At 40.5% G+C, this 25,959-nt stretch overlaps 1 protein-coding gene across 9 annotated transcripts in view; it reads right to left on the bottom strand.

Annotated features, from left to right (window-relative positions):
* VPS13B (vacuolar protein sorting 13 homolog B) overlaps positions 1-21,377 on the bottom strand; it is a 436,854-nt gene extending 415,477 nt beyond the window's left edge. For all 9 annotated transcript variants that reach the window (XM_039549957.1, XM_039549959.1, XM_039549955.1 and 6 more), the window contains exons 1-3: positions 21,289-21,377; positions 20,339-20,516; positions 11,764-11,907 (exon numbers count right to left, since the gene is read on the bottom strand). In XM_039549957.1, coding sequence (XP_039405891.1) covers positions 11,764-11,907; positions 20,339-20,485 — 291 coding nt within the window. In that variant the 5' untranslated portion in view covers positions 20,486-20,516; positions 21,289-21,377. The remainder of the gene's footprint in view (positions 1-11,763; positions 11,908-20,338; positions 20,517-21,288) is intronic.
* Between the last annotated feature and the right edge of the window lie 4,582 nt (positions 21,378-25,959).

The following is a 25,959-nucleotide window of genomic DNA, read 5'->3' as shown; positions in this document are numbered from 1 at the left end:
TAGCATTAGTTAGAGGTATTAGTAGGTTTTTTTACCTACTAAACTGTTGACTATTTGGGATTTTTGCCAGCAATATAGCATGTTAAGCTGCACTAAAAGCAATTCTATTGCATTCACATTCAAATGCACAATTTTGAGACCCACAACATACTCCACAGTTCTAAAATACAAATTAAATCGCTCAATGCTGCATTTGCTCTAATATTTAAATTATGCCATCCATTTCCTTGCTATGATGTTGGTTTGCTGTATGTAATTCCTTCAATTCCCCAGCAGCACAGCCACTTCACTGAAAAATTACTGAATACTATCATAGCTGATACAGAACAAAACAAAACTATTTACGTTTCAACAGTTCACTTTCTAACTGGTGCTTTGCCAGGAGTTCAACCTGACATTCAGTTTCCAAGTTCGTTTTGCAGCCTAGAAAGCTCTTATATATATCTCCTCTTGCCACACAGCATAGTCAGGTGACTTGCTTTATAAACAACCATAACATTCACACTCTTGAACTTTCCAGAGTATAGCTGTACTATGTAGTGTAAAATAGTCTGGGGTCTGCAGTTTTCTAGTGATCACAGAACGTGTGAAGACAGGTCCATGAAAGAACTTCAGAGAAAAAAAAAGCGGTTTTGTTTGAGGGAAGCAAGTTAAATATACATTGACTACCATTCAGCTGGGTATGTGTGACAGTGCCTGCCCACAAAATAATCAGAAAATGGCTCTTGCCTGCTCTCAGTGCCTTACTAACTGGATTAACGTGAAATTATATAACACATGCAAAACAACTGTTTACCTATGTACTGAGTGTAATCTGTTATTTCCTGTCCTAACTGTTCCTTCTTACTATCAAGCAATAATGAAATAAAAGTCAGATGGGAAGTTGTCTTTAAGGCATAAATACATACACACATATATACACCCACCCAAAGGTAGGTATCGAGAACAAGGTCCTATAGCAGCGCCGTACAAAAGGTAAGTGTCGTTGCTGCTGCCTCACTTGTTAAGTAACATCACAATCCCCCAAGCAAAGGAATCTAGAACAACAAAGTAGAAAATAAAGAACTACAGTTTTAAATGAGTAAAAGGAGGAACATGGGCTTCCTCTGAGACAAACACTCTTCCCCTTCACATGGGCAAGGCTACTGAAACTGTCAACATTCAAACTACTTCACAAGCAAAGTGGGATATGTACAGACTCAGTGTCAAAAGGTGTAAAAGGCAGCTCACTGGAGTGAAATTGTACTGCAGGCCAGAACTCGTACAGAGATGAGCATAGAAATATGATTCGTCATGCTGAGAAGAGACGCACCTGCTTTTGGTTAAAACAAATAATACATATTTTGTTAACACAGGCATTTAGCATAGGTTTATTAGTTTTCATGTGCATAAATAAAAAGAAATGTGCATATCTGGGGGTCAAACAGCTATGGGTCACATAATTTGATTTCCAATTTTTCTTTTCTTAATGGAGCATGACTTACCAGTGGCAAGTTACAGTCAAATTCTAGAAGTAGTTTTAGAGAATGCTATGGAAGGAGAAATTAAAAATGGGGGGGGGGGGAGAGACAGGGAGCGATGAATGGGTTGACTGTTACTTGTGCCCTACTCGATAACAGTATGTTCAACAATATACAAGTTTCCACAACTAAGATATGGGGAAATGCTTGTCAGAACACACTCCCAAGCACAGCTTGCACCTTCTATGCCAACAAATCTCTAATCCTAATACATTCCAGTTCCAGGAAAAGTCTCATTGATTGCTATCTAGCTCTTGTTTTTCAGAAGCATTAGCCCATCTGCAACAAGCTCATAACACTTCAACTTCCAGCAAATGAAAACAAATATTTTCTATCAACAAAGATAATATTGAAAAAAAAAAGAAAGAACATGTTTATAAACATTTATTGATTTAAAACTAAATTTTGAGATTCTGAATTCTCATTATGTTATTTCCCAAACAACTCAGTTTTGAAAATTAACATATTCTGCTGCTTTACTCTCCATGTTGAGTTGCCAATGTTAAAATTGCCAACTGCATCGACATGGCATTGCAATATAGACACTGGGTCTTGAACACTCTCTAGTCCCAAAACACAACTCTTGGAAAAAAAATAAAGCACTGGCTATAGTTCAGAAAGATCAGTTCAGTAGGTCAGCTGATAGCTATTCAATACATAATTTAGTAGAATGAGACTGATCAGATAAGGATACACTTACACAACACGTGGATGAATGAAGAGATTCCAAAAAGAAGAGGAATCAACTTCGACAGCCAATAGTCAAAGCACAGTTATAGTTAAACCGGAATTCTAAGTAGAAAGGAGAAATCTAGCTAGGAAGTCAGTGCCCAGAGTTTAAGTATTTTTAAAAAACCCAACACACGTAAAAGAACAGGATAAGAAAAAAATATGGGAATTAACAAAAATAGTGAGAAACACGGACTAATTTAAGAGTGCCTGCCCAAAAGCACAAGGCTTTTAAAAAGTACAAATCCAAAACACATGTCACATAAAGTACTGATTTCTGCTGAAATACAAGTTGATTCAGAAAACAGCAAGCCCCATATCCACTTCTATTTTAGAACAAACCCATGCAGTAACTTTGTTGTAGTAATCTGCTCTGAAAATATTTTTTTCAAAGCATAGGAGAAAATAATAATACATTAAATTACTAGGTCTGAAATATTATGACAGATTCAATAAATTCAGCACTATGCAATATTCCCAAAAAAATATACATACATGGAAAACTACTGCAACACGTCTAAAATTAGGATTACTTCTTTCCAAAATATGGCATCCTGAAAAGGTTCCACCAAAATAAGTGAGATATTTCTCAGCTAGTCAGGTGTTCCAAGGCAAACAAGTGGAATTCTTCATGTAAGCATGCTATCCTCACCTGATTAAACAATCTATTTAGAATTACCTGTAAAGATATGAAAGCTTAAAGGATCACCACGCACTACCCCAAAAAAACCAACCTTCCCCTTCACATCCGTCAGGTTTTTTTAATCTCTTCTCACCTAACTGATTTGTCCGTTTAGGTGCCTCAGCATTCCTTCACGTACTACTCCCATCTGCATTATCCTTTCCTCTTGCTACTTGAGAAAGACAGAATCCCAGCTGATGTTCCACATCAGACCAAAAAACTCCAAAAGTCCTAACAAGCGTCTTGTACTAAGCTAACAACACCATAAATCTGATATAAATCATTTAGTGCCTACTTTTGTAAATACACATGGGACACTACAGCAAGACTCCAGAAGAGCTCTCTTGGTTGCAGGATATGCACGTTTCAATCTGGCTGCCTCAGACTTCACCAGCTGAAGGACAAAAATTGAAGCCGCAGTCTCTGCAGCTGCAAGGCTTCTCAACAGCCTACAGATAGGTCATACACTGAGATACAGTACTAGCACCACACAAGCATTTAAGAGAGGTCCAAATCCAGACTCCAAACCTGAGACACTGATTTGGCAGTTAAAAGAAAGTTCACATACACTGTGTATAAAGAATTGAGATATTAATGTATATAATCCACATTTATACACAAGTAAACAAATTTCTGTCCTTCTTGAATTTAAAGGGCAATTAAACTGGTTTTTTGGAGGGCAGTGAGTTGTTTAGAACTTGAAAAGTGTTATTTCCTTTTTGGCAAGGGCATGTTTCTCAACACACAACTGACACCTTAAAAAGGCAAAGAGCCAGTCTAAGCCAATACACGCAAATAGTAACAAAAAGCCCTGAACAAGCCTTAATTTTAAATACTTAAATTTTAGAAAAGCAAAAAGGCAACTTGGAATAGATGACAAGAAGCCTAGTCCATACGCCTAAGTCAAACCAAGCATATGATTATACTAAAAGATCAAGTACTACGAATTATAACAAGGCAGCTAGGGAACCTGAGGCCTTGAACAGTTTCAACCAAACCCCAACAGTTGGCAGGCATTACTAATGCTGAAAAAGAGTTGTTTTACACAGCAGTTCTCCACTGAGATAGCAGCTATAAGATAATACAGCCATGTCACTTTAGCTTTTTAGCTACCAGCATTGCATTATGAGGACAGTCTTTCAATCACTTTTTGCAAACCAAAGAAAACCATCAGTTTAGAGAGTTCAAGCAACAGACAGAACAAGACAACAGGAATTTGAGCTTTACTTCCAAAATGTGAAAAGCAGAAACTTCTTGCTCTCTACCAGTACTGCAATAGATTCTACAGTACATTGGAGCACAAAATAAACACCAGCAAAAGTATGAGGTGTCTATGCATGATAGTAAGACTATAACCTTGAGGTTTGTTAGCACAAAGGACAAAGGTCTTCACTGGTTCATGCCCGGACTGGGTTTGCAGGGTGAGATTTCGGTAGCAGGGATCTACAGGGGCAGCTTTGTGAGAAGCTGCTAGAAGCTTCCCTTATGTCTGATGGAAGCCATACCAGCTCCAAGACAGACCTGCCACTGGCCAAGGCCATCAGTGGTAATTACCAGGAAAAAGATTTAAGATGGAAAAAGAAACTGTTGGACAGAAGCAACTACAGCCGGAGTAGAGAGAAATAAGGACATGGGAGCTAAAGAACCCTGAAAACACCAATGCCAGTGAAAGATAGGGAAGAGGTGCTTGCTCCAGGCATGGAGCAAAGATCCCCCTGAAGCTCATGGTGAAGATCATGGTGAGGCAGCTATGCCACTGCAGCCCATGGTGGAGCAGAGATCCACCTGCAGCCTGTGAAGGTCCCCACACCAGAGCAGGTGGATACCTGAAGGACACTGTGATGCCATCGGAAGCCCACACTGAAGCAGGTTTGCTGGCAGGACTTGGGATCTGTTGGGATCTGTTCCTGAAGGACTACATCCCATGAAACAGACCCACGCTGGAGCAGTTAATGAAGAACTACAGCCCATGGGAAGGACTCACATTGGAGAGGACTGTCCCTCGTGGGACACTGGAGCACAAGGAGAAGTCCTCCCACTAAGGAGGAAGCGGCAGCAGTGTGATAAACTAACCACAACACCCATTCGCTGTCCCCTGTGCCACTGTCAAGAGGGGGTAGAGAATCAGCAATAGAGTGAAGCCTGGGAAGATAGGAGTGGTGGGGGAAGGTACCTTTAAGATTAGGGTTCACTTTTCATTATCCTACTCTGATACGATTGGTAAAAAAATTTAATTAACTTCCCCAAGTCAAGTCTGTTTTGCCTGTGACAGTAACTGGTGAGTGATCTGCCCCTATCTTTATCTCAACCCATGAGCCTTTCATTATATTTTCTCTCCTGTCTAGCTGAGAAGGGGAGTGATAGAACTCTCTGATGGGCACCTGACAGCCATCCAGGGTCAACCCACCACAATGCCTGAGAAAGAAATTTCTTTAACAATCTGAAGTACAGCTGCTTGGTTGTGCCAGTGTCCATTATCTTCCTTATTAAGGTATCACTGCATTCTCATATGCCTCAAATTCTTCAAATGTTCACTGAAATCTTCTTGACAAATAATCTCATACCGGAATGTTCTACTGTTGATGCAGAGTTAAAAACACCGCTGGAAGTACAATATGAGTAAATAATTTGCTGTCTCCTGCCAGTGTCAAATACATAGATACCAAGCACTGGCCTTTGCCTGTAATATGGGACCTGCTTGACTATCACAGACAGTTTTCCTTTTTCTTCTAGTTTGAGTGAGATGACATTCTGAGAAAGCAATTCCATATTGTTTACAGAAGGCTTGCTACTTAAATCATTATAAAAATTAACAGAGTGATAGAAATCTATTATTTTGGAAGCTCAGATTCCTCTTTCTTACCATACAAACCCTTTTCTGAACCCTTATGTAAGTAGAACAGGCAATTTTGCTAAAGCTTCAGTGGACACTGGAGGGATGTGCTTTCACAAAGGAGGAGAGGGAAAAAAAAGTGATGCTTGCACATGTTCATAATTTGATATTTTGTGAGATGCCTACTGTCCCAGACATACTAACTATGAAAAGCAGACAAGCTGGCATTAAATGTAGGTTAGATGTAGACTTTTTGAACCTAGGCTGCCAGAACAGCTTCTGAAAAAGGAAAACTCATCTCATGGGATTCACCAATGTAAGATACACTATGCCTGGTGATCCATGACAGGATATTGATTCTACTACCAACTCACACAATCTTGTGCTCTTCTCATTCCAATTAACAGCTGTAGCACATTTTCCTTTTAATGTGCTCTAGGAGAATGGTAGTTTGACCAAAAAGGTATACAGCCCATTTGTTCTGAGACAACCCTGTAACAGAGGTCAAAGCACAGTAAGCCTGAACAGCCAGGAGTTTCTTCAAAATCACAAACTTGGTCTGAACATCACCACAAAGAGGTACACAGAGAAGATCTTGTTCAGAAAACAAGATGAGAAAAGGCAACATTTACTCACTAGATACTATTGCTCCAGCTGCTACAGGAGCTGAAGTGAAAACTCTAAGTACACACAGCTCCTGGCAGCTTCCTTAACTTGCAACACCTATACCAACACAGGGCCATACCCTTACCCTGTTTTCTCTTCATAACATGCAAAGTGCATTCATTTAAATCAAAAAAGCTCAGATTTTGAGCTTTTTTATATTGAAAATTGCTCAGATTTTGAACGCAGTTCTTGTCAAGGAAATCTTTTGATGTTGTCAAAACAGTTAACAGACTTGATGATCTTAAAGGTCCTCTCCAACCGAAATGATTCTATGGTTCTAAAATCAGCCTGGTTATTATTACAACAGGTATTAAGATTGTATAATGTCAGTAACAGGCATTCAGGTAAACAAGACAGGTATTCAGACTGAGGCAACACAAGGGCAGTGGCAGGACTCCTACAACTAGGGTATTAAGGAATATGCCTGCAGGAGTCTCTGAACAAATTCACAAGGACAATTTCGTTCAAAAGCAGAATTGCTGCAATCTACAGCATCAGATACTTTGCTTTTGAAGTCTATTAGAGTGGTTAGTAGGAACAAAAATACGTAAATTACATGATCACTCTTGCATGCCCAGCTAGAACATGTGAGTATTTATCCAGCTTTAAGCAAAGCTGCTCATCTCGTCCTCAGCCTCTCATTTAAAATCACTGGAGAAAGACAACAAACTGTCTGAACCAAATGCTGCAAGGCCTTTTCTAGCATCTGTTACAGCCTGCCTTTACTACTTCCTCTATTGATAGAGTAAGTTTACTAAATGTTTTTGCAAGAGATTTGTGGGGCATGGTATTTATCTCTTAAAATGATAATATCCTTAGATGAGAACCTCCTACTAAAGCACTTTTGCACACATAAAGCAATTCATAGAAAACATAACTCTTCAGACAGGAGTTCTTGACAAAAAATGGCACAAAACCCAACAAAAGACTCTGCCAAACCCTCCTGAACCTTCGGAAAATACTAAATTACAGTCTGATTTGCATGAAGCAATTTGTTTAAATTCAAAATAATATGGAAAATTTTTCTTGTTACTTATATATACACTAATTTGTATGCATGCACACACAAACTTAAGAGCCTCTTTTTTCTTATATTAATCTATTAAAACACAAATAAGAGCATCAAGAACTGGCTGCTTAATAAGAATTTCATATTCATCCTTAACCTGATATGATTCAACACTAGCTGATAACATAGTTTGCTTCCTATAGAGCAATTCTCAGTATAACCTTCACCTTAAATTTTGCATACAAGAGCTAAAATTCAATATCAGATTTAAATTAAACTCAATATCTGAACTAAACATACTACTATGAAAGTAAGTACCAAATAAAAAGCATAAAGGTGAGCCACTAAAGACTGTTAGCAAAGTCTTCTGACTTCAAGTCTTACCATATTTTTGCAGTCACAGAACAGCAGACTTACAGACTCAAATAGAAAAAAACAGCACCGCTTGCCCATACAGCCACATTTGACTGAACTACTACAACCCAGGTGAGGGAAAAAACCACTAAAGCTCTGCTTCAGATCTGGAGCTAACTTTACCACCAAAGCAAAAAGATTTTATATAACTATACCCCTCAAACACAAGCCTTCTGTCTTCACCTTCCAAGGTCCTGCATATTCTGTCAACACACCTTATCTCCCATCTCAATCATTTCCCGGTCAAGACCAATTTCTGCTTCCAGCATTCTTTGGTGGCAGTCTCTACCAGTTGTCAGGTAAGAATGTGTTTGGTATTCTGACAATTCTGACAGTCATGCTTGTGGGGCTGTTCTCCAAAGCTTCCACAAAGTTACCATATTCCTTCACAACTTTCTTTGTAATGCCTCATGAAATGCCTCAATTGTTTGTATGCTGATCCAAACTGCTTGGTTTCTCTGTGCCCCTCTAAGTGCTTCAACCTCACAGTCTTCCCCAATTCCATAATTAATTACTCTTGGAGTACAGAGAGCCTTCATATACATCAGCATATTTCTGGTGCACTGTGTTCTGCTTAAAGGCAAGGACTCAAATGTGAAGCAGTAATACAAATAACACATTTCTTCTTGATCTCCTCATTTGCATCAGTTCCAAGATGAAAAACCACAGAACTCAAGGCTGAACATGAAGAATAGTCTTGTGGTTAGGTATAATGGCAGGAAGGTGAAGAAAACAGACACAGGCTTACAGGCTTGTCCCTCCCAATTTGCATTACCTGAACTTAAAGCCCCTAGCTTGGGCACAGAGATATCTTAGCATGGAGAGGGGAAGAGAAAGGAGCAAAGAATTTCAAATAGCTTTAAAAAAAAAAAGAAGAATTTGTGCAGAAGAGAAAAGAGTTAACAACAGTCCAACAGGACAAAGGGAAAAAACCTCTCGGATGTAAAACAGCAACCGACACAGGTTTAACAAAGTGCTTTCAACTCTATATGAAGTCTGGAGATTTCATATATAGAGATAGGTAATGAGAAGAATATAATACTGGAACTTTAACCACCTTCTAAAACAAAACATAGCACTCATGGAGAACAGTGTCAGGACAGTCAATTACTATTAACTCAAATACAAGTCAAGCAAACTTCAGAATCACATTTAAGTGTTTAAGAACATATTTAAAAATCATACCACCATATTTGAGAACAGTATAAATGCTCGTACTTAAAACTCAGTGCTGCAGAAGATTAGTTCAAGAGGAAAGAAAAAAAGCCAGACACAGCTACATTAGGCTGACAGACATCAAAAAGCAATGTGAAACATCTTACAGCCAAATTCTATTTCAAGTACTGACATTAACCTAACTCATAACCAAAAGTGCACATACAAAGCGTGTTCAACAGAACACCACTTTAATCGCTGCTAAGTTCTGCTCCTGATGCACTTCAATTTAATTTTCTCATAAAATAGCCACATTTAGCATTTGATTTTTAGATGTAGATATAGAAATTGAAAAAAAGGAAAAAAGCACAGAAGAAAAAGGGGAAAAGCAGTGACCTTCAAAATGTAAATAGAACTAATGCTACATAATTCTGGATTTTGTACGTCAAGTGAAATTACTTATAAAACACTTCTAGTTTTATGCAAAAATTCTTTTTCTAAGCAGAAGTTGAGCCATTACTATCCAATCCAAATTCAGCTGAGAAGATGCTGCAATAAGAATAAATGACAAAAAAATGCTAACTGAACTAACACTGAAGATGAACTAACAATGACACAGCATCACAGCAAAGCATATATATACACAAAAGCACCCAGGGAACTGATACTCTTCAAAAACATGGGCAAAACCCTCTCTTCCTTTCCACAAAATCTGTAGGGTCCACTGGACAATAGCTTCAAACAATGCCATGTATTTTAATCTTCACATATCTTCAACAGAAACATTGAAATAGCACCTCTCCAAAAAAAACCACATCTCACTAAGTTGAGGTCAAGAACTTTATTTTTCGCTCAGGTGAAATTATGCATGTGCTCATTAGAGGTTTCACCTGAGGAAGGAAATACAGGATCAAGCCAATCAATTTGAGAACAAGTTCAATCAAATTGAACTTGCTTGCTAATCATGCTCTTCACTGATATGAAGTTCTTGGCAGAACAGTTCCAACTGGTGCTAAACTCACTTTAAGTTCATTTTACTATCATTTTCCACAGAAATATTTCATTTCATTCATATTTTTTATTCACTGATTACAGAAATTTTTATGACAATTGCTTTTAGCCAAGTACACTGTCATACTTTGAACACTTTCAAATAGTAATTTCAAAATTAAATTCAACCCGTCAACTTTTTAAACCATATCCTCAGAAAACACTATTAAAGTGTTTTCGTCTACATTCTTGTTAGTCAAAGATAATCCTTCTATGGCACAGACCCAAATTTTACCCTCCTGAGCATACATACCACTGAATAATTTGTTCAAATGTCAGTTGCAATTTTCAAAACTCTTTTCTTGCCTCTGAATCTTAAACATCTGTAACAAATACTTGTTTTGAGAGTGCTTTACATTCATGACACTTGACCTTTTGATGTATGCACCACAAAATTTAAGTTTCAAATACCATGCAAGAAGGAAATCTGATCATTCCAGCAGTAGCCATCTGCAAGGTCCCATATCAAATATTAGTTCTGGGTTGCACAAAGTCATGGGCTACAAATCTTTTTCTGCAACTCATAATTAGTTGTAATTTGCTGCTTCCAAAAACACATTTCTCATGGAACATCTGGTCTCAAAAGCTTACCTTGACATTGGAAAAATATTTAGTATTTGGCTGTTGGTGTGTATATATGCACACAGATCAAGTGTAACTACAGAACACAAGCATGTCCTCTCTGGGTGGCTAGGACTAGAGATTTCTACTCCAGCAAAAAAGCCTCTTAGCTCTGTAACTGTAAAAGAATATAACAAGAAATACCAAACATAACAGGAAAGTGTTTTCCAATGTTCTTGCTGCCTTGTATCTAGTTATTGATGTTAAATGTTAACAGCTCATCAAGCACCCTACCAAACACTTGAGTTTTTCACAAACTGGAATTTTTGTTTGCATGATCCTTAATGTAAGTGAAGAACTGTTGAAATTGAAATGTGAATAAGGCTTTAAAAAAACCAACAAGCAAAACAAACTTGTAAGCCTCTCTAGAATTAAAGCATCATAGTGATTTAAAAAGACCCCACAGGTTCAACATTAACGTAACCAAGTACTTTTGGTTAACTAAGTTAGACACATGAAAAAAATTGAGCCAGTGCATATTGCAGCTTCATCATGTCAGAAGGAAACCTTTCCTGAGCCTGTGAAAACAGCCTAATGCACAAAATATTCTGAGCAACTAAAAGAAAAAGAATCCCTGAAGACCCTTATATACGAGAAGTCTTCCAAGTACACTCAAGCAAGCACTATAACTTCTAAAGGTAAAAATTAATTACACTCCAGGATCTTCAAAGCATTCCTTCAATAACAGCAACACAAGTTTTGAAAAATGCCCAGTGCTGAGTTGTGCCACATACAGCTGACTCAAGCAACCAGCACTGCTTCTTGGGAGACAGAACCTGGAAACACACAGGATGCTATACTGCTCTTGAAATCCATTTCTTCTCAATCATAGGAAAATCTAATACAGCACTCTTAAGTTGCTTTCACATCTACAAGAACACAGCTAGAGCTAATAAGAGTTTAAAAATAAGCATGAAGGAAGATATTAGCCATGACAAGAAGAACAATATTAGCCTCTCAGAAATAAAAGGGATCCCAACTTCACATGCCAGATTCTTCAGAAGGCTTTCAAGAAAGTGACCTATAGAAGCTCTTATTCTCATGAACCTCACAATGTTGGAAAAGCATTCATCACATTTCTCACCTGAGCACCATCCTTTAACTTCAAGATGCATTCCATTGTATTGATAGTGATGACAACTGGTTCTGATCCCAATTTCGTCCATGGCACATGAATCCGAAGTTCATGAATATGCCCACTTAAAAAAGTAAACGGCAGTTTCAGCTCCTAACAACAACAAAGAATGCAGAATTAACTACTGAAACATATCAAAATTCCAGACACATTTGTAACTCAAAATAGTAAGGTTCTATTACAAAACAAGTCAAAAGTTATTCTTCCTCCCCTAATCAGCAGTGTGCCACAGGACTTGGCATTTGCCTTTATAATCACTTGTACAATTATGTTATAATTAGTCTGTTCAAAGGAGACATTTGGATTACGATGTCCTCAATAATAAAAGATAGTTTAAAACCACCTCTCACTCACATGAAGCTATTGCAAAATGTTCCACTATTCACGGGACAAGTAAAAACAAACAAGGTGAAAGTAAATACTTAAACTGATATGCAACCTGTATTATTGTGAAGAGCACAAATTTGGAATTAAACACTGACCATGCCACAGGAAGGCAATTTCTCTCAAAATATTTCAGTGTTTAAGAGGTCAGTGCTCTTAAGACTGGCCCATTGTTGCCCCTTTCACATCAAACTGCTTAGTAAATACAAAGTTACTAAATTTTTCATTGGCAAAACCAGACTCCTGTACACTAAGGTGTAATGCAGATGTCCCACTGCTTTAAAAACTAGTGCAAGTCAGTCTAGAACTCCTAAAAAATGCCTGGGCACTCCATCCAGCCAATGCATAGATCACAGCTCTGCAGAACAGCCACAGGGAGGCAGCTGCTGCTTGCAGCAATGCAGAAGGAAGTAAGGTGCCAAAGTTTAGATTAAAAGTACCCAAGTAAGTAAATTGGGGTACATACAACACAAAAATTTCCCCAGTAGCTTCAGGTGTTCTCCTGCAAAAAATGAGTTTAACACTTAACCAACAGAAGGGTCAGGCTAGAGAGCTGGTCCCAGGACTAGCAATCAAGATTTGGAATAATAAGTGTTTACGGTAAAATAAAGAAGCAATATTTGATATGTCAGAATTTTAAAAGTCAGCATTCTCAATACTAAGTATTCTAATGCTCAGTTTTCAGTGATGAATCATCTTTTCAGCTTTCTAATCTCATATTCTGACATTTTTTAATATCAAGTTTTAAAGTTTTAATGGAGAAAAAACAACACATCTTCAAGTTGCTTATAGCCTGGTGTTTTCATCATCATCTTAGACGCTGGGAACTACAGGTGTAGTATTGTCTTGGTTTGAAAGACAGGTGTCTGCTAAGGAAGGCAGGAGCCTCCCTTGGAATGGCAGATGCGACCCCCCTTCCCTCCGAGTTATTATAATTTTGAAATCAAGGGGCTTTCAGGCAAAGATATGGGAAACAGGAATAACAGTTCTTTACTATTATCTATCTATATGTGTATAACCAGTCAAACAAACAGCAATAACTGTGGCAGTAACAGCAAACAATCACAAACCCAGTCCCAGCCTTCTCGGCTGTCAGGCCCTTTCCCCTCGGGTGCAGTTCCGCTCGCAGCCGGCAGGGGCGCTGGCGGCTCCCGGTGAGCAGGGCAGGTGCGATGGTTCCCCCGCGGCTGCAGGGGGCGCTCCGGAGCGAGCTCGGGGAGCACGCGGCACCGGTGCCCTGGGATCCCGGGAAGGGATGGGACAAAGGCTTCACAACCCCTGGGCAGCCGATCCTGGTGTCCGGCTGGACCCTCGGGAACAGCAAGCTGGAACAGCAGGGATAAGCACAAATCCCAGGTGGCAGATGAAATGTATCAAAGCTGCGGAGCTGCAGTGGGAACCCCCCGGAGGTCTGGGCAGGCAGGGTGAGCAGGGCTACAACATAGCGAAGGCTTGAAGCAACGGTGGGGGCAGGACGGCCACAGCCCGGCTCCCAGCGAGGCGGGGAAAGGCGGGCTTGGGATCCCGGGGTCTCTCCGGTAGAAGGAAGGCAGCCGAAGAAGCAGCCTCTCTCTCCGTCCAAACGCGGGGAACTGACTGCCCACAAACCTAGGTGAAAGAGATGCACCCCTCCCGCTGTGGCCAGGTCCTTTGTTTTCCTTAAGCACTCAGTAATTTGTCCCCCTGGCAACATGTATGGGGAAATTTCCTTTAAGAGAAAAACAGGAGAACTAAAACCCCAACAAGTATGTTCTCAGGTTGAGAAATAAGTGAATCTAAGTCTCCTAAATGCAGGGCAGCAGTTTTGGCCAACCTACAGTGACCATATAGTCCAACTGCCTGACCAATTCAGGGCTGACCAGAAGTTAAAGCACGTTATTAAGGGCATTCTCCAAATGCCTCTTACACAGTGACAGGTTTGGGGCATTCACCTCCTGTGGGAAGCCTGTTCCAGTGTTTGATCACCCTCTCAGTAAAGAAATGCTTCCTAATGTCCACTGTAAGCCTCCTCTGGTGCAGCTTTGAACCATTCCCACATGTCCTATCTCTGAATACCAGGGGGAAGAGCTCAGCATCTCCCTTTCCTTGTCCCCGCCTCCGGAAGCTGTAGAGATCTGTGAGGTCACCCCTCAGCCTCCTTTTCTCCAAATAAAGCAAGCCCAAAGTCCTCAGTCCCTTCAAACAGGACACTGCCTCCAGCCCTTTCACCACCTTTGCTGTCCTCCTCTGGACACATTCACATCCTTTACCCTCATTCTTCAGCTGAGGGGCCCAGAGCAGCACCCAGAGCTCAAGGTGAGGCCGCACCAAGGCTGTACAGAGGGACAGTCACCTCTGTGACCGGCTGGTGATGCTGAGTTTGATGCACCCCAGGAAGGGGTTTGTCCTCTGGGCTGTCAGGGCACACTGCTGACTCCTACTGAGCCTGCTGCTGACCAGCACACCCAGGTTCTTAACTGTATTTTGGTAAACTCAGGAACATGAACATTTGTTCACTCTGGAATTATCCTAGCAAGCCAGGGCTTAAGCACCTTTCCCCCTTGGCTCAGTTTATGTACATGTATCACTCAACTCAGAATTTCTATGAATGAATAGATGTTACACAGAGAAGGTCCGTGAAACTCAGAAATCAAGCAGGCAAGTTGCTAGGGAATTTCAGACAAACATCTACAAGTGGATCCAGAAAGCCTCTTTTCCTGAACTGCTGGACCCTAGACCTATCCCTGCTGCACAGAACTTCTGTATGAATAAAATTTGGGGACAAGGGCATTTTGCATTTACTACTTGATATGTACTATAAAGTCTTAAAGTCTGCCTATACAATATTTCTGTGAAGCTAGCTAATGTCATTTTTTGCCTAAATATATTGAAATAAATACATTTATCAGTGATAAATTCATGAATAATTAATATACAATAAAATCTTGGTGATATGTTTTGAAAGCCCACTAAAAATTTTTATTTTCTTAAGTAGTTACCATCTCCTAAGTTCAGAGTTGAAATAACCACTATTACCTGTGACAGGTTTGCATCTTGGGATAGTCTTTGGTATGACTAGAGGCAAGTCAACTATTCTTACCAATACCTACACCACCACAGCAACAACAGCTGCTAATAGGAGCAACTTTAGGGAACACTCCCCCATTCTGCAGCTGATACCTCCTAAACCTTTCTACTGGTGCTATGAAAAAGTTTATCTTGTATCCAGGAGCTAAGAGTATTGTATATTCACTGCTGACAAACTCTTCAGAGGAGGAAACTACACAAAATTATAACTCTACTTTTTTGCCAAGTACAACTTTCAGTTTGTAAGTTAGTTTTTGGGTCTTAATCAGTATTGATTAATGAAGTTTAAAAAACCCATACCCATCTCATGCTAGGGAAACTCCTGACTCCTTCCTCAGCCACGCTTACATAAAGTCCTATCTAATTTCAGTCCCCACTCTAAGAGATGACAGTTACAGTCTTTCTCATTAAAAGTTCAAAGAAAATTTTTAGGTTTTTTTACGAAGTGTTTTTTTCTTCATCTCATTCACTACTACACTCCATTATTTTAGCCAAAAAGCCCTTTGTAAAAATTTAGCCCTAGGCTCACAAGCAACACAAATAAAATTTTAATCCAGACAGTTTCAGTGAAGACACTGAAAAGCAAATATTGGGCTGTTTAGCTACAGATCTTGCTACGTAATTAATCATACAATAACTTAAGTATGTTAACTTAATAATAATAACTTAAGTGCCTTTTGTCCCAGAGCTTTTTTTTTTTTTTTTCGGGGGGGGGGGGGTGGAATGTGGGGCGTGGCACAGCAACAAATTATAAAAAAACATGCAATTGAAAAATACATTACAACATAAGAGACAATGCTTTCAGAGATCAAAGCAGCAAACTACCACTGTTAACAATCATAGAAAGTTTTTTGTCTTCCAAAGACTAATTCCCATTCTGGACTTGCAGATGCGTAAGTTTTTGTCACTCATCAATATCACAATGTCTATTTAGATCCTGGCTTGTCTTTACTTCAAAAGGCATTCTGGAATAGCTTTTTTTCTACTATTTGCTGGATGTATTTAACACATTTTCATTTATGTCTAGTTAACTCCAAGATGCTGAAAGAAACTGAAGTAGGATTTATTTCAAAACAAAGGTGATAAAAGCAAATGCCCGACATATTTAGAAGATAGTTCTTTTTCAAAGAAATTTAGTTACAAATGTTATCTGACATTAAGGAAACACGCTGTCCTGGTTAGAGCTAGGGAATTAGAATAAAGCAATGCGAAGAACTCTTTGTTGTACTATTCAGTAGACAATACAAATGTGTGCCAAATTCAGTAACTTGTTCATAATACAACGTAACAAAGAACATTTTTATTCCTCCTTGTTTCCTACACAGTCTTTTTCCTTTCATTAAGTACTGCTTGAAATTCTTAATATTTCTTCTGTACCCATGACTGATTACACTTTGCATTTTAGATTTTCCATTTAATCATATAAATCTTTCACAAAAATATATATGACTAAAACCAAACTCCTGGCCTTGACCCACAAGTAACTAACAGCATATGATTAAAAACAATTGTCTGGGCTTGACCTATAAATAACTAACATGTCATACTGCAGACTAGGTGATCATAATTCCCCTTTGCCTAAAATCTCCCCTTGCTCTAAAACACAAGACTACTCTAAAGGTTGGGGTGATAGGCAAGTATCTGTTCTCCTCATCAGTGTTAAGTCAAATACCTTTCTTCCCAGTCAAGGCTCTATCTCACAAGTAACCAGTGGCATGTAACATAGATTTAAAATAAGGATATTACAATGCTCCCATTTCCTTAAAATTATTTTAAGTACATTAGAATTTTTCATATTTCTTTCTTTACAAATTCTTTTGGATATGAAAAATCCACACTATAATAAAACTGAATAATCTTTAGATCTAGGTATCCTTTGTCTTCCCAAGACTACTTCATCTTTCCCTTCTGCATTTGCAAAACAGCTAAAAACTAATTATGGGAATATACACAAGCAGCAAGAAGAGATCACAATGTATCTCATCTTTTTGGCACCACTGTATCAACAGATAATCTACACCCAAGCTACTTACCAAGTTCAGCGGTAGTTCTGTTACCTCTGGTACTACAAGGACTTCACACAAAAGTTTACAAAAGTGCTCAAAACACTTTTCCAAAAAACACTCTTTAAGATATTAATTTCAAAATTTTATTACAAATTACTTTCTTGAAGCAGTTTTTGTACAATATGCATATTATGTACAGATGGAAAATTTCTTGGACTGCTCAGTCTTCTAGTAATTGAATGATTCAGGATAGGAAAAAAAAAATCAACATTTCATTAGATTTAATCTTTAGTTAAAGATAATTATTATAAAATTAACTGGCTATTCAGAGAGTGACACAATTATATACAAAAGCTACACTGTACCTACAAGATTCAAGCCGAGTACAAACTAGTACTTGACCTCCACTACAGAACTGATATTGTACAAAAAAAAGGGGACAGAGAGAAGGACAGACCCTAAGAGTTATTACAATGACATTCAGCTTAACTTAATGAGAGTATGAAACTTACATAAACATACATAAAAAATATGCAAAGTATTTTCAGGTACTGGAACATTCTCTTCACATTTGACTAATTTTCTATGTCAACAACTGTATTACATCTGATTTCAAGAGATATTGGTTCCAACTTGGTCCCAAAAATAAAGTTAAATCTTCTGTAAGACAAACAGCAGTTTATGCTCTGTTCTCATCTGTCCTTTGGGATTCTGTTTGGTGGCTCATAAGAGCACAACATGACACGGGAACACTAACATCAGTGAACTGCGGGGAGCAGGAAGCACAGACCTGTTTCCAAACCTTTTATAAGGTGCTTTGTCCAGGTAGTTTGGCACCTATGCTAACATTCCCAAAAGGCCATGTGTAACTCCACGAAAGATGGAATTCTCTGAAAACGTTTAAGGCTCTAGACAGATAGAACCTGGATAGGTGCATTTGTATCTAAGAACCCGAAGCATGAAATTAAAGCTGTGTTCATGTCAGATAAGGAGCAGGGAACCAGGCTGGGGATAGCAACACAGGACAGAAAGACTAACTTCAGGTATCATGAATCCACCCAGGGAGAGAACCCAACTAAAATAATATATACTGGTAATTTCTAGAGAGCAGTTTTTCAAGGGAGCTCCTGCCAGCTGCAAGGGCTTGGTGACTTTGCATTACCACATACTGCTGACTCAAAGGGTTTTGCTGAGCAGACATAAACAGCATCCCCTCCACAAAAAAAGAGAAAGACATTCTAAATACAGTCTGTGGGTCCAGACAAGTTCCGAAGAATAATAGGAGCCAAATGAAGATAACTACATTTCACAAACACCCAGCCAAATAATGTAAAAACAATGAATCTGAGCTAAATTTTGCATCCATTGCATATTGAAATTCCCACTCAAATGAGCATGGGTACATGTGGCAGTATTTGCCACAAGAGCCATAACATTATCAGATTGAGCCAGATATTTAGGAACCAGTTCATAGGCAGACGAAGACGAAGCAAGGAATCATCTATCAAAAAACTGCAACTACTGGAAAGGGAACATCAACAATGAGAGCAGCAAAATTCTTAGAGTGTCAGGTAATACAGTAAGTTTGATATATCCATCCCAAGTCATCATTTGTTATTAGGACAAACTTTCTCTCTGCACAGCAGAGCACTGAAACAGCTTACCCAGAGAGGAGGTTCTCGCCAGATAGGAGATTTCAAGATTTCAAGACTCAGCTGAAGAAAAACACAAGCTTATCTGACAGCCTTGCTCAGAACAGGAGGTTGGACTAAATGACCTCCAGAACTCCTTTCTGATCAACCCTTCTTTGGTTCTATAACATAAACACTTAAAAAGGCTCACGGGGGAACACATCCTACAGAACATCAGCTGTATGGACAAGATGTACCAATTAACAGACTTGAGAGAAAATACAGTGGCTAAAAAATGCTTGAAGGAAGACAAGTAAAGTTCTTTAAAAAGCACAGAAAATAGGACAAGATCTCTTGTAAGATTGTCTCCTCTTCCAGAACAGGATCAGAGACTCTTTATTAACCATATGCATTTCTTTCACATTTTAAAAGGTGTCCCTGAAAGAGACAACCAGCCTATTCCAATGTCTCATAATCCAACACATAAATGAGATTTCCATTTATGTCTAACCTAAGTCTCCCAACATGCAATTTATTCACTTCCTTCTTGTCAGATACAAATAATTCTTGCCCTATCATGCCTCCCCTTATTTTAGCCAACATTAAAAACACATTCCCTGTATATTTTATTCTTCTTTCAAGGGATGTATTGTCTAAATTTCCTATTCTTTACTGCATTTCTCTCAGCTCCTTCACTTGGTTGGACTACATCTGGCCACAGGACTCCAGCTAAGCCCTGCTACATCATGCACAACAGAAGGCAGCTTTATCGGCCTCACACACTCAAGTTGTCAACTCAGATAAGCATAAAAGGAAATCATCCTTGTGCTAAGGCTTTATCAGTTCATATTGACAGCAGGCTCCAAATTCTGTATCTAGTGTTTTACTTGGTCAAGCTTGTTATTTTAAGGCTAAATTTTACTGAGTCTTTGATTCAATCCACAGAAACCAGATGATCAAATCTATTCCTCAATTACTCTTAAGTTTAGATACAACTGGAAACAATGAAATCTGGAGTCAGAAAACAATACAAAGAGCACAAATGGGTTTAGTATGCATAATTAATAAGAGATCACACTTTACTTTGTGAGCTTTCAACTTAGTTACTATATGTAATTAGTAAACATGACTGGAAAAGCAATTTAATTAATGTTCATACCCTAAAATAATAGCTACTGAAAGAAGAAACACATCCACAAAAAAGCCTCTCTTCACACTCCATAACTTATAGAATGTGTAAGAATTACCATTCATTGCTAAACAAATGGCATGAAATGAAAGCAAGAATAACTAAATGCAGGGGGAAAAAATACTTGCATAAGAAGAAAACCAGCAAGGACTAAGTTATTACTTAGCTGTGCAGACCAACCTAAAATATTTCAGTCAATTTCTTTTAAATCAAAGACATGGACTGTAACTGCTATAAACATAACATACCTGTTCAAGTACATCCAACTTTAATTCAAGTTTACTAAGCACAACATCTCCTCCCCAGAGTGACAACTGCAGATCTGAAGGCTTCAAGTTCTTTATGTAACGATTCACATAACTCATTAAAATAGGAGTTACATAGGACTCCAGCATTCTGCAAGATCTCTGTATTACAGGTCACACACTAGGAAAAGAGGATGAGATTGAGATATTAGTTATATATCTCCAGTCTAATTTTCAATAATGTAACATTCCCGTTGTTTGAATGTATGAAAATAATTCTAAACATTGTTTATAGTCAGAGATTCATATAGTTACATATAAAGATAAAATGCATAGAAAGATGCAAGCACGTCTACTTGCATTTTTGGATTTTCAGGTTATAGATATGTAGATATATGTATATACACACACACATACGTATGTGTGTATATATATACACATACGAACTAGTAATTAGCTTGTTTAAAAGAAAATCTAAATGAACGAAGAAACAGAAAAGGTGATCGAGCAGTCTACCATGCTTTCACACAACACTTAAGTGACAAGAAAACTTCTTTTTGGAGTCATCAAAAGGATAAACTTTTATCGATAACACCAAAAAAGGGTAATTTCTAACTTTTAAGACTCCACACTAAAATATCGCCTTAGATGCACCTCACCGGTCTCAGCACCGTGTACAAGGCAACCCCGCCAGTTTCGTGCCACTCTGAACTCCAAGAAACCAACATCCCTCATGAACCGAGCTGAAGATACATTAGGGGCTGCCATCACTCCCATCCCTCTCCACACTCTTTCCCAAACTCCCACTGTCCTGAAGAGACCCTTCCCTGTCCCGTCACCGCTGCAGCCCCACCCGGATACCTCCACAAACCCGGGAACCCTGCGCCCGTACCTTCGGGACACATCCTCGCACGTCCCCCCCGCGGCCCCTCGCCCCCTCAGGGCCCCTTTACCTGGCTCTGCACAGCGCCCCGAGGCTCCGCGCCCACCCCGGGCCGGCCGGGCCGCGGGAGCGCCGCGCACGCAGCGCCTCCGGCAGCGCCTCCCGCCCCGGCTCCGCCGCTCGGGCGCTTCCGGGTTCGCCGGCGCATGCGCGGTCCTCCGGCGGCCCTCGGCCGGAAGCGCTTGGCGCGAGCGCGGGGCGGGGCCAGGCGGCGGCTCTGAGGGCGGTGGGGGTCACGTGCCCGGGAGGGGCCGGGAGGGGCCGGGAGGGGCCGGGAGGGGCCGGGAGGGGCCGGGAGGGGCCGGGAGGGGCCGGAGGGGGCCGGAGGGGGCCGGAGGGGGCCGGAGGGGGCCGGAGGGGGCCGGAGGGGGCCGGAGGGGGCGGGGTTTCCCTGGCATGGCCGTGATGTGGGGGAAGCGCGCGGACTGCGTGTGGGAGCCGCAGGGACACAGAATGGCTGAGGCTGGGAAAGGCCTCCGAGGTCAGCGAGTTCAACCTGTGACGGAACAGCACCGTGTCAACTCTACCGTGGCACTAAGTGCCACGGCCAGTCTTTACTTAAACACCCCCAGGGACGATGACTCCACCACCTCCCTGGGAAGTCCATTCCAGTGTCTAATCACCCTTTAAGTGAAGAAATTCCTCCTAATATCCAGCCTGAACATCCTCTGTCACAGGTCGAGTCTATATCCTCATGTTCTCTCGATTGTTTTCTGGGAGGAGGCGCCAATTCCCACCTGCCTACAGCCTCCTTTCAGACAGTTGTAAAGAGCAATAAGGTCACGCCTGAGCCTCTTTTTCTCCAGGCTAAACACCCCCAGCTCCCTCAGCTGCTGCTCACAAGACTTGTGCTCCAGACCCTTCCAGCAGCTCCACTGCCTTTCCCGGGACCCTGTCCACACCTCAATGTCCTTCCCGAACTGAGGGGCCCAGAACTGCACGCAGCAGTCGACACAGTCTCCTCCCAGGGCCGAGTGGCCCGGCCACACCCCAGGGGTGCATGATCCGCTGCCGTGGGGAGGTTGGGCATGGCGGGCTCTGATCCGGAGCGCTGTGAACCTCTGCGATGTGCCACTGCCTCGACCAGCTTCAAGGTTTGGTTCAGGTTGTTATAATTGACAAATGACTGTGTGGGGCAAACTCCAGTGGCAGCAAACATTTCTTGTTCCTACTCTTCTTAATAAAGGTGGGCATTTTCTGGCTTGGTTTACAGCAAGGTTCTGCTTAGGTTCTCAATTTCACCATTTCAGATGTGAGAGTAGTTCCTGACACCCAGGAACACCCTTGATGTTCTGCATGCCAAGAGTGCTTCTCACTTTTCTAGATCATAAAGAAAAGCCCTCTCCAGCAGCCCCGAGTCTTTTGGGGTTGCTTGTGGCACCCAGAAAATGCCCTGGAAAGGTGAGTTAATAGAATCCTCGCAGACTGACATGTTGGCATGTGGGTGATCTGGAAAGGAGCTGGGCTCATTTTTGTCAGGGAAAAGTGCAGTAAGCAGTGCCTGTGGGCATGGCTTTGATGTAGATAATGAATAACCTTTTACAAAGGCCTCTGGTTTGAGTTTTAAAGGAAGGCCTGAGATATGCCTCTTGAGTTACATATTCCTGCCGGAAATTTGAAATCCCACATGTTTAATCTCCAGTGTAGTTATGTGGCTGAAAACAGATAAGACAACATTATACAGCGTCTGAGATAGTTCATGTGAAGCCCAAACAGCAAGTGCTTGGGTAGGAGCCTACCACTATAGCAGTACACGTATTTAAATGTGGCTGAGCTAATCAAGGTCTGGAGGCTCCAACTCCTGTTGGATTACCTGTCTGGTCTGCCTCTGGTATACACATGCTGAGTTAACCATGAATCAAACTTCATTTTGCATACACCATTGCCTCACTTGCTGTGCCATCTTCACTCATGAGTCACCATCTGCCCATAAGGCAGTCTTTCACCTCTCAAAGAGTCAAAGCAGCTTGGACTGCTTTTCTTCTAACAGTGGTCACCACTCCCACAACTCATACTTGAGGGTATGGTCGACCATTCTTCAGCGCCTGTGGCATGTTAACCTGTGGCTAAGAAGTGGTAGCAGGCAGGTGAGGGACAGGAAGATTTTAACAGTGTCAGTGGTCTTTAATTAAAGTTGTACTTCTGACTAAACAATTTCTCTAGGACGAACGTTCTTGAAGAATTCCTTTGCAGAACTGTTATACCTTTCTGTCCCTCTGCTAGAGTCGTGAATTTTACTGGTAAAACTTTTCAGGAGTCTGCACTGCAAGCCAGCTCAGTGAAATAATCAATGTTAATGGAAACAACCTCATTTATAGCACAGCCTCCCCACGGAGTTGCATTGACACAACAGAGGGATGTGCCAACAGATAAGCATAATGTTGAAGCACACCCTAAGCCTGCATCAAAAGCCCTTATTTCAACAGAAAAACAGTCCTCTCTTTCTTTGTCCATTATGTTATTACTTTTGAATGACATATCCAATCAGTGCTAGAATGTTTTCTGAAAGTTCAGAATTGAAGGACAACGCCCTATTTTGGTGAAAAATCAATCAAATGAGAATCCAAATCCAAAATGAGAAGAAGAGTAGGGGAAACACATAGTGCTCCTGGCAGCTGCTTGGCAGACCTATCAGCTGAGAACAACTCTGTAATTTTCCTGGCAGTTAATTAGCATTTCATTATAACTACCTCCATCTCAGTTCTAGTTCAAGCGTGTTGACACCCTGAATAATTTATTTCCCACAGTAGGAAAAAAAATGGAAAAAAATTGAAGGAAGGGATCATGCAGGAATAAATCTTTGAAGGAAAGGAAATGGGTGGTATGAACCAAGAATAGCTGGAGAAGGTTGTGAAGGTCCCTGATGTACAAAGGGATGAGAGCTGAGTACATGGGGGATTTGCAGGTAGTACGCAGGTGGTGTGCAGTAATGAGCTTGGGCATACTACAGCAGCGAGGGCATGCCTTTCTAGAAATGTCAGCTCCTTGAGCTAGTCCAATTTATTCAGTATTTCAACACTTCACTGAAACATGCAGGATAGGTATAATTAAAAATTGCAGATCTAGTGGTATGTGAATCTTGTTCAATCATATAACTTGAATGATTGGAAATCCCTGAAAAGCTAACAAAAGTAGATACAGTTTACCTGGAGACTGAAAAAGTGTATACAAAAAGGTGTCACTTTTGGCCAGACATGAAAAAAAAAAAAGGCATTTCAAGGAGGTCCTCATGAAACATATCTACCTGCAGAGTACTTTTTCTTGATAAAAGAGTCTGTCAATGTGTTTCTGGCTTCGGTGTTGTTGCTATAGGCTATTTCCCATTTTCTGCAACAGAAGTGGGATCAATGAAATACAAAATGGAGGGGAAAAATAGAGTTCATTTAAAAATGAGAAAAATCTAAAAATGGTAGAGGATGATTAGGTGGCTGTTACAGAATTACTCGATCACAGAATGGTTGAGGTTAGAAGGCACCTCTGGAGATCACCCAGTCCAACCCTCCTGCTAAAGCAGGTTCACCTAGAGCAGGCTGGACAGGATTGCATCAAGGAGGGTTTATATCTCCAGAGAAAGAGACTCCACAACCTCTGCTATGCAGCCTGTTCCCTGGGTTCTCTGTCACCTGCAGAGTAAAGTTCTTCCTCATGTTCTGTTGGAACTTCCTGTGCATCATTTTCTGCCTGTTGCCCTCATCCTACTGCTTGGCGCCACTGGGAAGTGCCTGGCTCCATCCTCTTGGCACCCTTCCTTCAGATACGGATAGACATTGATAAAATCATTTCTCAGTCTTTCCTTCTCCAGGCTAAACAGCCCCAGCCGTCTCAGCCTTTTCTCATCCGTGAGTTGCTCCAGACTCCTCATCAAATTCATAGCACTCCACTGGACCCTCTCCAGTAGTTCCTTGTCTTTCTTCAGCTGGAGACCTCAGAAATGGACACAGCACTCCAGGCATGGCATCAACCAGGGCAAACTACCTGAGGCTGCAATCAAGGGGAAAAACGTGGAAAATAGACATCTAAATAGATTTTTTAAAGTTTGACCTGGGCAGTTTGCAGGACATAAGACAGTCTGAGGTTATTGACAAGAAGGGTTGAGAGACAACCTGTGAGGATCTTCTTTTTTAACTGGAAAAAGGTTTTTATTCCTCCAACCTCCTTCACAATGTCCCTCAGCTAACACTGGATCCTTTAATCAGGTTACTGAGCAAACTGCTGTCCATGTCTGTTCTGCTCCAATGCCTCCAAGTACAGCAGCATGCATATAGGCAACTGGTCCCAGAAGATTTCAATGTATTCATGTGGCAGAAAACGGCTGGTTTATGATTCTTTAGAGCCTACTGAGGTGTCCTGTAGACAGCATGAGACTGACAGCATGAGGGAGATCGTAATCATAAATTATCAATATGAATAGAGATATTTCAGAAATACCTGTGGGGAAAATAAAAATTACTTAGGCTTCTTTCTCTCCTCCTGTTCTAGGTGTTAAAACATGGACTAGTTGATTTGTAAAATTTCTTGTTGGTTCCTTTTTCTGTTTTTACTACAGATTACACTTGTAGTAAATTATGTAGTATATTATAGATAGGTGTAAAATATATGTATAAATATATATATATTGTAATATATAAGAATAATATACTATAAACATATTAAGATTTGCCCTCTCTGTTTTACTGGGAAT

Source organism: Corvus cornix, chromosome 2, assembly GCF_000738735.6.
Source record: "Corvus cornix cornix isolate S_Up_H32 chromosome 2, ASM73873v5, whole genome shotgun sequence".
In the NCBI taxonomy this organism is placed as follows: domain Eukaryota; kingdom Metazoa; phylum Chordata; class Aves; order Passeriformes; family Corvidae; genus Corvus; species Corvus cornix.
The sequence above is the reverse complement of the archived record's forward strand: the minus strand, read 5'-3'. Positions and strand labels throughout refer to the sequence as shown.